This window comes from Peromyscus leucopus, chromosome 5 (genome assembly GCF_004664715.2).
Source record: "Peromyscus leucopus breed LL Stock chromosome 5, UCI_PerLeu_2.1, whole genome shotgun sequence".
NCBI lineage: Eukaryota > Metazoa > Chordata > Mammalia > Rodentia > Cricetidae > Peromyscus > Peromyscus leucopus.
Window position 1 is genome coordinate 130,312,250 of NC_051067.1, and position 13,672 is coordinate 130,325,921.

The 13,672-nt window shown below is 41.2% G+C and overlaps 1 protein-coding gene across 19 annotated transcripts in view; it reads left to right on the forward strand.

The window, feature by feature from the left end:
- Positions 1 to 13,672, forward strand: part of Pard3 (par-3 family cell polarity regulator) — a 555,581-nt gene that overhangs the window by 204,270 nt on the left and 337,639 nt on the right. For 18 of the 19 annotated variants that reach the window (XM_028887845.2, XM_028887847.2, XM_037206368.1 and 15 more), the window contains exon 3: positions 10,683 to 10,863. In XM_028887845.2, the coding sequence (XP_028743678.1) occupies positions 10,683 to 10,863 (181 nt within the window). Of the gene's footprint in view, positions 1 to 10,682; positions 10,864 to 13,672 lie in introns of those variants that run through there. The other variant, XM_028887857.2, reaches the window with a different exon arrangement.

Consider the following 13,672-nt stretch of genomic DNA (forward strand, 5'->3'; position numbering starts at 1 on the left):
CAAACCTTCCTAGCTAAGGATCTCAGCATCTCAGCTTTGGTCTCGAGAGAGAGCGAGAGCGAGAGTGAGAGAGAGTGAGAGAGAGCGAGAGCGAGAGAGAGCGAGAGAGAGCGAGAGAGAGCGAGAGAGAGCGAGAGCGAGAGCGAGAGCGAGAGCGAGAGCGAGAGCGAGAGAGAGAGCGAGAGAGAGAGAGAGAGAGAGAGAGAGAGAGAGAGAGAGAGAGAGAGAGAGAGAGAGCGCCAATGCTCAGGGGCAGAGGGAGACAGCCCGGAATTCTTTTCAGAGACCACTGCTGAGGGAAAGCTGCATCTTTGCTTCAGTCAAGGAAAGAATTTCAGAAGGACAGTGTGAAGTTTGAGAAGATGATTTAATGCTTTTGCAATCTTTTAGAAAAGGCTTGCATTCGGATTGAAGCATGAGTAACGAGAGACAGACTCCTAGAAAGGAAAATATATCCCATATCCCCATATCTGCATCTGGCCTTCCTAAGACAGCTGTATTTTTGAGTCTTGACCATAGCTTTGTATGTGATTTTGTTGGCCTTCGAAGTTACATTGTTTAAAAGGATTGGAAAGATTCAATAATAATATTTTGGTGCACACTGTAATACAGAGCATTTTCCTTTAGTGAATCAGATTGTGGGGTTTGCATTATACAATACAATATATAATGCAATCAGATTGCATTATACACATTACAAATGAGCAAATAATTCAGGTGAAAGAAATCGGTATGGAAAACTCACATAAATTCTTCCTCCACTTAGGTTACAAAGAGGGAAGAAATGTTTTGACTGGAAACGTGGTCCATAATCTTGTTTGTAGAGGAATATATGCTGATGAGGTAGAATGTAAAAGTCCCATGTTTAGCCTTCTGCATGTTCTCTGGCAGTTCTGATGCTATCATTTGAGACATCTCTTAGTAACAGGAGGATGGTTTCTGCCAGCACTTTGTTCAGTTGTACTCCAGAGTAAGAGGTTCCTTTCCTTCATCCTCCGGATTGTCTCAGCAGTGTAAGAGATGGGGGTGTGGTCCTGCCTGGGGTCCTCATGGTGCTGGGTTTCTAGATTGAGTATGATGTAAGAGGTGGGGGTGTGGTCCTGCCTGGGGTCCTCCTGGTACTGGGTTTCTAGGTGGAGGATGGTGGAAGAGGTGGGAGTGTAGATGGAATGACTCGGGTCACCACACTGCTGGGTTTCTGTATGGAGCATCCTGTTGTGGCATGAGCTTGTAAGTCAGGTACCAGAGGGAGTGGAGGTTCTGACAGGCTTGGACTTGAAGGAAGCAGTGGCTTCTCTTGCTAAGGAAGAAATCTGCATTGTTAATTCACCCACACTTGCTTCTGAAAGTTCAGTAATGTCAGGGACTGTAGATGTTGGAAGTATGTCTTGAAATTGCATCATAAGAGAGGGTGTGTGTGTGTGTGTGTGTGTGTGTGTGTGTGTGTGTGTGTGTGTGTGTGTGTGTGTTTGGGACATTCCTGAGTTGATTAGATTAAATGGCATAGCTTATACTGTCCCCAACACAGTCGAGCATTGGTTCCAATGTATTTTCTTCCTGTTGCCCAGCTTGTTGAATTTTTAATGTAATGCCTCCCCATTCCCTCCTTCCCTTCTAAGTTCCATGATTAACACTGAGCCACACTATCATGAAGTTGGGATTGTTTGCTATTATTTTGATGGCCATCAAATATAGTCAGCAAGTTTTAGGCAGTAGGCTCAAAGTTGTATTGATTGGCGTGAGGATTATTGCCTTTGGTTATTCAAGAGACTCCCAGCTAAAGGCTTTTGGAGTTTATAGACTGTGATCCATTGGGCCTGTTGTTGGTGTGGGAGGTGTCCAGAGGCAGGGCAATTAGGAACATGGGCTATTGGAGGTCCAGAAGACTTGACTCTCAGTTATTTTCACTTAAACTCTGGACAGCCCATCTCCCTGGTCTTCGGTTTCCTTTTCTGTTAAGGAGAATTATTGCACACCACAGCAGGTTTGAGCTTCATTTCCTGGTTATATGTTGATCTGAGCATTTTTCTGGCAGACTTGCTTCCCCCTTCTATGACCTTCCTTTTTGTGATCCTTAAAAACAAAAGCCTTATTGTATTGTAGAACCAGAACATGCCAATTGAGTTTTTCATTATTTTTTGTAGTTTCAATGTATATTTCTGCCATGATATAATTAGATGAGAGCTACCAGTTATGCGCCTGCTGTGTTCTTTGCATGCCACCATTAGTTCCTTCTTTCTGCTAAGAAATATCACTATAAGCCAGTGGCTTCATGTGGTGTGTGCTTATTCACATACAGTTATGGATGGCAGAGAGGTGACCTTAGTCTTCCCAGGGAGTGTCTCACAGAGTTAGCAGAGCCATATCCCTCACAGGTAATTGTGGGTATTTCTTTGTGCTATTCATTGGCTCAAGGCTCTCACTCTTACTCTTTTTTTTTTTTGTGATATATATTTTTTATTTTACAATACCATTCAGTTCTACATATCAGCCATGGGTTCCCCTATTCTCCCCCCTCCCACACCCTCCCCTTACCCACAGCCCACCCTCCATTCCCACCTCCTCCAGGACAAGTCCTCCCCCGAGGACTGTGATCAACTTGGTAGACTCAGTCCAGGCAGGTCCAGTCCCTTCCTCCCAGACTAAGCCAAGTGTCCCTGCATAAGTTCCTGGTTTCAAACAGCCAACTCATGCAATGAGCACAGGACTTGGTCCCACTGCCTAGATGCCTCCCAAACTGATCAAGCCAATTAACTGTCTCACCTATTCAGAGGGCCTGATCCAGCTGGGAGCCCCTCAGCCTTTGGTTCATAGTTCATGTGTTTCCATTCATTTGGCTATTTTTTTTCAATAATTGAGTAAAACTGAAATTTATTATATTCCACAGTCATCCTAGGGACCTCCATGCTATATATATATAGCCTCTATGGTTCTATGGGTTGTGGTCTGATTGTTCATTTTATATCTAGAATCCACCAATGAGTGAGTACATACCATAACTGTCTTTCTGGGTTTGGGTTACCTCACTCAGTATGATTTTTTCTAGTTCCATCCATTTGCCTGCAAATTTCATGCTTTCATTGTTTTTCTCTGCTGAGTAGTACTCCATTGTGTATATGTACCACATTTTTTTCATCCATTCTTCCGTTGATGGGCATCTAGGTTGTTTCCAGGTTCTGGCTATTACAAATAGTGCTGCTATGAACATAGCTGAGCATGTATCTTTATGGTATGTATCAGCATTCTTTGGGTATATGCCCAAGAGTGGGATGGCTGGGTCTTGAGGTAGTTCGATTCCTAATTTTCTGAGAAACCGCCATACTGATTTCCACAGTGGTTGTACAAGTTTACATTCCCACCAACAGTGGAGGAGTGTTCCCTTTGCTCCACATCCTCTCCAACATTGGTTGTCATTGGTGTTTTTGATCGTAGCCATTCTGACAGGTGTAAGGTGGTATCTCAGAGTCGTTTTGATTTGCATTTCTCTGATGATTAAGGATGTTGAGCATTTCTTTAAATGTCTTTCAGCCATTTGTAGTTCTTGTTTTGTGAATTCTCTGTTTAGCTCTTTAGCCCATTTTTTAATTGGACTGTTCAGTGCTTTGATGTCTAGTTTCTTGAGTTCTTTATATATTGTGGAGATCAATCCTCTGTCAGATGTGGGGTTGGTGAAGATCTTTTCCCAATCTGTTGGCTGTCTTTTTGTCTTATTGACTGTGTCTTTTGCCCTGCAAAAGCTTCTCAGTTTTGAGAGGTCCCATTTATTAATGGTTGTGCTCAGGGTCTGTGCTGTCGGTGTTTTATTTAGGAAATGGTCTCCAGTGCCAATGCGTTCAAGAGTGCTTCCTATTTTCTTTTCTATTAAGTTTAGTGTAACTGGATTTATGTTTAGGTCTTTGATCCACTTGGACTTGAGTTTTGTGCATGGTGACAGATATGGATCTATTTGTAATCTTTTACATATTGACATCCAGTTATGCCAGCACCATTTGTTGAAGATACTTTCTTTGTTCCATTGTATAGTTTTGGCTCCTTTGTCAAAAACCAGGTGTTCATATGTGCATGGATTAATGTCAGGGTCTTCAATTCGATTCCATTGGTCCGTATGTCGGTTTTTATACCAGTACCAAGCTGTTTTTATTACTATAGCTCTATAGTAGAGTTTGAGGTCCGGGATGGTGATGCCTCCAAGGGTTGCTTTATCGTATAGGATTCTTTTAGCTATCCTGGGTCTTTTGTTTTTCCATATAAAGTTGAGTATTTTTCTTTCCAAGTCTGTGAAGAATTGTGTTGGGATTTTGATGGGGATTGCATTGAATCTGTAGATTGCTTTTGGTAAGATTGCCATTTTTACTATGTTAATCCTACCTATCCATGAGCATGGGAGATCCTTCCATTTTCTGATATCTTCTTCAATTTCTTTCTTTAGAGATTTAAAGTTCTTATCAAAAAGGTCTTTCACTTGTTTAGTTAGTGTTATCCCAAGGTATTTTATATTATTTGTGGCTATTGTAAAGGGTGATGTTTCTCTGACTTCTTTCTCAGCCCTTTTATCATTTGTGTATAGGAGGGCTACTGATTTTTTTGAGTTGATCTTGTATCCTGCCACTTTACTGAAGGAGTTTATCAGCTGTAGAAGTTCCCTGGTAGAGTTTTTGGGGTCACTTATGTATACTATCATATCATCTGCAAATAGTGAAAGTTTGACTTCTTCCTTGCCAATTTGTATCCCTTTGATCTCCTTTTGTTGTCTTATTGCTCTAGCTAGAACTTCTAGTACTATATTGAATAAATATGGGGAGAGTGGACAGCCTTGTCTTGTTCCTGAATTTAGTGTCTCACTCTTACTCTTAAGAGCTAGTTGTCAGTATCTCTGTCCATCATTACAGATCTCCAGCTAGAGTCAAAGGAGATTTTCTATAGTTCCACACTCCTTTGATTAGATAGGGATTTTAACATCACCTGGATTAGCTCTGTTTTCTGGTCAATAACCTGAATCCTACTGGTAAAATGACATTGGTTATGGCAGGCAACATTAACCACTCTGAGGGAGGTGGACATGGATAGTTTTGGTGAGAGGCCATTGTTTTGCCTAGGGCAGCATTGGAGGTAAGAAGAGGCTCATAATGTACCAGCCGCCCTCTGAAGAAGCTTGCTCACTCTTAAATGCATTGTTCTGGATCTAGCCACTGTGCTTTTGGCCATGCTGGTCTATGCACTATGGACTTTCTGCTCATTATTTTACCCGTCAGAGTAGTTTGGAGTCCTGTGCAAGAGCAATGACTATTCTTAACTGTTGAGCCATCTCTCCAGTTTCAAAGGTTCACGGTTGTTATGCAATAGTTATTAACTAATCTCCCTTCTGTTCCTTGCATCAGACAAGGATGATGGGGGAAAAGACAGACTGACTTAGGATAATGATGGAATGAGCCAAACGCAAACACACCCTGCCCACTGCTGTCCATTTTCCACTTACTACAGGTCAAGCTGCCTTAACTCCTAGAAACACCCCCACTTCAGACATGCATAATTAAAAAAAAAATCTCAAAGTGAATCTTAAAGAATAATCTACTTAATGGATGGTGAAAATACAGAGTTGAATCACGTCTTAGAAACTTAAAGTACATTTCTTTTACTTTTTGAAGGACATGTAGGGGTTTTGAATCTGTGATGTTTTTATGGAGGTCTCGTTTTCTTTTGCTGTGTTTCTATATGTATTCTTGTAGAGTAGCTTTTCTAAAATTATAAATCCTTCCCAATTTAACACAAAATTACTTCATGTCTGCACCTGGCACTTAAAGTTTGGTTTAAAAGAAAGCTGTAAAATTGTATGTTATTGGCACATTGCAAATCACCAACCATAATTCTACCACTGAAATTCACGTAGCATTTATTCACAGCACAGTCCAGATTTCTTAATCCCGTGTTTTCTCAATTGCTGGAGATAATTTTTGAAATTAATATACATGTATAAGCACTTCCATGTTTGGCTTTAAAGACTTGTTTGTAATTTTCCATTTCTATTTTCTGCTCACAGAAAGGACTTGCTTCTTGAGAAAAGACCTCATAATTAATAACAAACTTGAATTTCAATTATTTTCAATTAAATACCCAAATGTCAAAATTTGATGGCTTCAAAATATATATTAAACCATACAGCTTGTACAAAATGGGATATTTAAATTGATGTAGAGATCCTGTGTTCTGATGAACAACTCAAAATGGGTGTTGTTAGCTTATCAGGGTTACAGATGTCCCTTTGACTGTCCTGATTTTGGAAATTGAAACCACAGTTGAAGGATAGCAGAAAGAGGCATCCCTTGTCTGGAGGGTCATAAAGACATCACGATGTACCAAATTGGATCTGCTGCCTGTTTTTATAAATAAAGGCTTAAACAGAGTCACGCTTGTTTCTTCATGTGTTTCTTTATGCTTCTCTCATGCTACCAAAGTAGAGTAGAATCAGGACAACTATCATCTGAAGCATAACTCCAGAAGAATTGATCTCTTTTCAGAAAGAGTATGCTGATATCTGTTGGCATGAGATTTCTGTGCCTCTGAGGCAGGGACATCTACTGGTTACGCCAGGTGAACAGGACTTAATGACATTCTCTGAAAACTTGGGAGTATACCCACAAACACTTCCTTTGTTTTTGTAGGTATTAAGGATATTATTTCCATTGCTTATTACAAGATGGAGTAGGCCAAATTTTCATCTTGCTTTGCATTGTTCTTGCCACGGAACATCCTGCTGGATTAATCAGTTAATTACATATTATGCCCCAGCAGAGTTCCACGCTTCCTGTTTCCCTGCATGTCTCTGTAACATGAGGATAGAAACAGTATTTGTTCAAGATGACAAAGCTGTCTAAGAAATGAGGAAATGCTGCTCATAATTTTGTGAACGTACCTTTCTGTCTTTTAATTACAGAGTGTGGACATTGCAAAATCTCAGCAGGGCGGTAGGACAGGGTTCCTTTCGGCCACGGTCCTCCTATTCTTGGAAAAGTACCGAGTTGCTGAACACCTTGGTAGAGCTTAAAGAACTGTGCTAGTTATGAGAGGAGCCAGAATGAAATCTTTTGTAGTACTTTGTGACTACACCTAACAATCAAAAACTCCAATTTATTGGAGATAATTATAAATTTCATAAGAGTTTGGAAAGAGCTACTGAATGTTTCCAAATCCCTTCACCAGCCACCTAACTTCTGCACCGTCTATAATCAGAGGCAGTTATTATCACTGTAAACCAGCCTGCAGCTCACATGTCAGCTGATTTTCCAAGTTCATTTCGATTTTACCTCTCTTGGTTAGAATCTTTTCTGGACCTATGTCCTGCCTCCAGAGGATTCTATCACATGTATTTCCTGTTTTTCTGTGATTTCCTCTTTACATGATTTTGTCATTCTTTTTTGATTTTCATGACCATTGTACTCTGAATCAGAGTAATTTTTTTTTTCTTTTTGTGGAATGTTCTTCAGTTTAGGTTTGTCTGATATTTCATGATTAAGTTGAAGTGACGGACGTTTGGCAGGACCAGCAGGCACTTAGTTGGTAATCTGTCCTTGGAGCTGGCGCTCTTATCACTGCTGATCTTGTGTGTGGAGAGCTGTGCCTGCCAACTTTCTCCACTGCAGAGTTAACTTACCTTTCTTCCTTGGGTTGAAACGTACAGTATGGGATGCCTTTGAGATAGGCTTCTGTTTCTAGTTTTTCTATCAACTGGCATCCAATTGGTAGGTTTTTGCCTGCAACAACTATTTCTATGGCTTTCCTAGTAATAACTTTTATTTCCGGTATTCCTTATTCATTCATTGTTATTTATCTATTTATTTTTGAAGCTGGGTCTTATATAGCCCAGGCTGGCCCTCAACTTATTCTGTAGCCAAAGATGAAATGTTTCATATGGGGAGGTCTTTTTTGAGATAGGCACTACCCCCTTCTTTTCATCTCTTTGCTTGTTAATATTAACATCTCTTGGTAGATTTTCTGTGACAGTTATTTTTGTGAATGATCCTAATGATAACTGTTGTTTCTTATTTATTTATATTTATATATTCATTCATTTATCTATGTGTTTCCTTGTGAGACAGAGTCTCACATAGCCCAGACCAGTGTCCAGTTTGTTGTATAGCCAAGGATGACCTTGAATTTCTGATTCTCCTGCCTCTACCTCCCAAGTGCTAGGATTATAGGCTCTTTGCCACAATATCTGATTTAGGCAATTCTGGGAATGAAACTAGGAACATTTTAGGCAAGTCATCTACCAAATGACCCACACCCCAACCCCACTACTGTCTTCATTGTTTGGCTCTTCAGTAGAAGACAGCCGTCAGCTTTTCATCATTATTTAAGCCACCACAGATTCACAGATGTGTTGTTTATTTTGCAGTTATGATCCCCTGGTGGAATCATTTACTTGGCCGTAAGTTGTCCCAGCTTTGGTTGTGGGGATAGAGGGAAGTGAGGTTGTGTACTTCCCTTTGATGTACCTCTTTTGTCTTTGCACACACTACCTCACTCTCAGCATTACTAGGCACTCACACTCTATGTACTTTTTCTCCGTTCCACTTTAATCAACTATCTTTTCAAAATGCCTTGTCATATTAGGGAATGATATTAGAAACCTAGATCTGGGCATGAGGTGTGCTCACTGATTCTGGGATGCCATTGCTTCTCAGTGCTGGGACTGCTCAGAATAGAGCTAGGAGATTTATGTCTTTTCACGGTATCAACACTCACCTACACCATCTGTTTGTATGCCTGTACACCTGTAACCATGCACCACAGTATGATCTTTCTAACAGCCTGCCCATTAGACTACAGTAGATCTGGGAATTTTCATTGTCTCAGGTGAGATCATAGCATAATGCTTCTCTCATTTGTTGGTATAAAAGGACCTACTACATTGCCAGTCATGTAAAATTACACCAATAAACTATACATAGTACATTTTATCATTATTGTATAGTGTATTATGTCTTATAGAAAAGCTTAATGTTCAGTATGCTTTGCTATGCCAGTGATGGCCTCATATATCTGGTGCTCACAGTGTTATTGATTAATGACCTCCATCTAGTGATTGGCCTATTCATCCAGGTCAGTGTAAGTATTCTCTGGAATTCTGTGGTGTTAGGCCATCGGTGAAGTAGTGTTGCTCAGGGTGGCTTACTCACAGGAGCCACGACTCTGTGCTGAGCCCCAGTCCCCGTCTAATCCCACAGAGCTCATTGCAGCTTTCTGTAACTGCTGTTTCTGACAGTGAGAATATTGGTTTTCACCGTCCAAAATATTTTCACTTTTTTGTTCATTCCTGATATGTGCGTGTGTGTCGCTGAGTGAGAGTTGCTAAACTGTGTGCATGTATGACGCAAATTGACTCCCTGGAATACAGTGTTCGCATGACTGTTCTTTTATATTTAGCTTTATGTGAAATTATGGAAATAGTGGTTCCTTTCACAGTGACTCTCGATGGTTTCTGTTCCACCACATTCAGTGTGGTCATGTATTTGTTTGTAGAAGAGTCAGGAAGGTCTGTGCCTCTGCTGTGTCCTCAGTGTCCCTGCCTCATTTTGCCGTCCTGTTTTAGTTCAGTTAGTTATTTGTGTTTTAGGTAATAAAGCACAGATATGCCTCTGACAGGCAGAGCTGTTCAAAAGTGTGTCCTTTCCTCCTGTTGCCATCTTCTGTTCCCATCCCCTCCTTTAATCAAAATCCTTCCTGTAAATGACTCATTTTGGTAGTCTTTCTTCAAGTTTTATGCAGCAAGGAGGAGATAGTATATCTTTTAATATCCTCTTCCTCATAGGTAAGGTGTGGTAGACATAGTGTGTAATCAAGTGCACACACAGATACACATATGCACACTACACACAGATGCATGCACACACAGATTACCCCCCCCCCACGTCCTCATGAGTCTGAGGATAAAGCTTAATTGGTAGAGCATCTGCCTAGCAGGTAGGAGGGCCTGAGTTCAGTCTCCAGCACCACAGAATACTGGATGTGGTGCCTTAGTCCTACAGTCCCAGTACTCGAGAAATGGGAAGTGAAGGCAAAAGGTTCAGAAGTGGAACCTTATCCCTGGACATAGCCAGTTTGAGGCCAGTCCAGGTGACTTGAAATTCTTGTCTTAAGGTGGAAAAAAAATGAAGGAGCCGGGTGGTGGTGGCACACGCCTTTAATCCCACACTTGGGAAGCAGAACCAGGCAGATCTTTGTGAGTTCAAGGCCAGCCTGGTCTACAGAGCGAGATCCAGGAAAGGCGCAAAGCTACACAGAGAAACCCTGTCTCGAAACCCGCCCCCCACCCCCCCAAAAAAAAGCAAAAAGAAAGAAGAAAGAAGGAAAAGGGAAAATACATCTATACATGCATGTACTCGGGTATTCTTTGTACTTAGCAGCACAGAGGATGTCACCTCACTCCTGCCCTAGCATTCTGGCATGTCACTGTGTCCTACTGTGCTTTTGCTCATGGAATTTTAGATATGAAACTCTCTTCGTAGAAATGTGTGAACGGAAGAGCATCAGGCCTCAGGGAGACAATGTTTTACTGGGATCTGTAGCATTCTTGGGTACACTGCTGTCAGTGTTTCCCTGTAGGCTTGTCTCAGTCTGGTGGAGTCCCTGATAGTTATTTCGATGCCTTTCTTCACAAATGCCCCTTTGTCTGTCGTTGCCAGCTCGTAGCAGTGTTTGATGAGCAGGACCCACACCATGGAGGAGACGGTACCAGCGCCAGCTCCACGGGAACTCAGAGCCCAGAGATATTCGGCAGTGAACTGGGCACCAACAATGCTTCTGCTTTTCAGCCTTATCAAGCCACAAGTGAAATTGAGGTCACGCCTTCAGTCCTTCGGGCAAGTAAGTGAGAGTTTTCTGTTTTCTGCGCATTTCATCTTAATTTCCAGGTACCCTAACTTCTTTATCCATCTTTGCTTCTGCAAATGGAGTTCTTTGTGTTTATCAGACATTGGTTGTATTTTGAAGCTTGGCCAGTATCTTTTACCCAAGAAGCCAGTGGTTATGTACTTGTTCATAGATGGGCTTAGTTTTGTCTGTAGTCAAGACTTTTGGTTGCTCACTAAGGGTAAACGGAGATAGATTGCACGTAAGTTACCCTGCACTATTTTCATGGATAGAAATAACCAAAGGCTTCTCATAGTCCACTTGGTTGTAGCCGAGACTCACAGAGCAAGTATTTCACGTGAACAGCTAACAAGGAAGAGACCTCCGCGCTGAAGTCATCAGTGGAGTTTTGGGTGAGAGGCAACTGGAACCTCAAGAAAAGTTAGGGAGACAGAGAAAGTCTGTGAGGAGTCATGTGTTGTCCCCCCCCCACCCCACCCCCCGGATGTCCAGTTTCAGGACATTTGTTTGAAGTGTTCCATAACCAGTTCCGGAAACCTTACTCAGGAAAGTGAAATATTTGTGCTAGAAGTAATACTTGTTTGTAAAATTTCGTAGCCGAGCTGCTGTCAGCTGTGAAAAGGTGTTCGGGTGATTTATCATGTAGGTAAAGCATGGTGACAGAGGCCTGTAATCCTGCTCTCAGGGGGCTGAGGAAGGAACACTGAGCTGAGCCATAATGGAACCTTGTCTCACCCACATTCTTTCCCAAAAGAGATAAATAAGTTTTAAAGCTCATTTATCTTCAGGCATCTCCGTTTAAGAGCCTTTCATTTTTTTTTTTCAGAATGAATACCTGGTCTTGTGTGGCTTTACTGACTGAGAATCTTTGCTTGGCCAATTTTTTTTTTTCTGTAGTTGATTAATCAGATGTAATTATGTAATGTCTAAAACACAGCATAGGTAATTTTTAGAGCGTGTATTTATTCTCCTTGAATGTATTCTACTTCCTTTTTTTCTCGTTGGTGGCGGTCTGTAACATGTCAGCAGCTTGCCTCTACATGTTTGTGAGCTGCATGAGCTTCTTTTCCTGTTTGTTTCTTGCTTTTTCTCTGATCTGCAGTCAACTAGGAGTTTGAAATATGCAGAGAACTTGAGTTTGAGTTTAAAACTAAGCCTCCAAAATAAAAAGAGAGAAAAGATAAAGCATTCTTGTAATTCTCTCAGAGACTCTGCATAAGATAAAGGAGATTTCTGCAGGAAAGAAAACAATATAAAATAAATATCAAACTCTTTCCCATTCTCTAACATCTTAGTTCTCCACCAAGTCTTGTTTCTTTCTTTATTTATTTACTTATTTATTATTTTTATTTTTGCGGTCTTTTTAAGACAGGGTTTCTCTGTGTAACAGTCCTGGCTGTTCTGGAGCTCGCTCTGTAGACCAGGTTGGCCTCAAACTCAACTGAGATCCGCCTGGCTCTGCCTCCCTAGTACTGGGATTAAAGGTGTGCGCCACCACTGCCTGGCCCTTTATTTATTTTTGAAGAGTATTTTTATGTGTTCTTTGGCACTTTCTTACTTGTTTACAATGCAACCAGCAATATGTAATCCTTAAGTTTATCCATTCTCTACTCCACCTCACCCCACAACCTCCACAGCCTCCCACAGTCATGTTCCTTGGTCCTTCCTCTCCCTTTTCCCCCCTCCTCCTTCCTCTCCCTTCCCCCTCCTCCTCCCACTCCCTCTACCCTCTCCCTCCTTCCTCTCCCTTTTTCTCCCACCCTCACTCTCTCTACCCTCCCCTGCTTCTTCTTCTCCTCTTCCTCATCCTGTCTAACACAGAGCCCAGTTAATGCTGCTTGCTGCAATGTTGACTAGTCTGGTTGAGGTGATCTTCCGAAGTCTTAAAATTGTAATTTTTTTCTGAAATGTTCTTGTAGCTTGTAAAGTACCACTAATTTCATAATTTTTAGAATTTAAAGAAATAGTAAAATTCATTGAAAGATTGTGTCATAAAGTAAATATCCCCCCCTTCCCCCTTTTTTAAGTGTTTTTATAACTATTACTGTGTCTTCATGTGGATGACATGTACATGTGGGTACATGTGCCACAGCACACACATACAGAGGTGAGAGGACAACTTCCCAGGCTTTGTTTCCCCCGTCACCTCCATGTGGGTTTGGAGTTGAACTCCTATCACCAGGCTCACACAGGAGTGCTGTCAAGCTCAGCTGTTTGGCTGGCCTGCCTTTTCTCTTGTTGATAGCAGATTTTTCCTTATCTAAGAATATGGAAGTCTATTTAAAGATTTGTTCAGAGATAGAGAAGACTAAGGATCTTTGCTGTAGAGATCTAGCCTTTAACAGTTAGCTGATACTAGCATGCTATTTTGGATCTGATTTAAATATACATTGAAACTACAGATACTATTCTATTGTATTTCCTTTTGAGTTGTTAGAAATGACACACAAATCCTGTTCTCAGAATTTCAAGTAATTGCCTCCTCACTGAGTAAGCTCCATTCAGCATCCAAAGCCCTTCCAGTTTTGTTGTGGATGCAATCTGATTATTACATGTTGACAAGGTCATATATCTATTAATTGGACTGGAGATGGGATACAAAATTGCTGTAATTATTGTAATTTTCTAGCTAATTGCAGGGTTGGTAGTGAATATTTTACTTCTGCATAATGAAAACCAGTATTCCATCAGAAGTTGTTTTATAGGGTATCAGACATTTTGTTTTATATCTTTGGTGATTTTTGCCCAACACGTATCGATCTATCCCAGATGCCACCGTGATCCCAGGCTCAGTCAGGGTGAG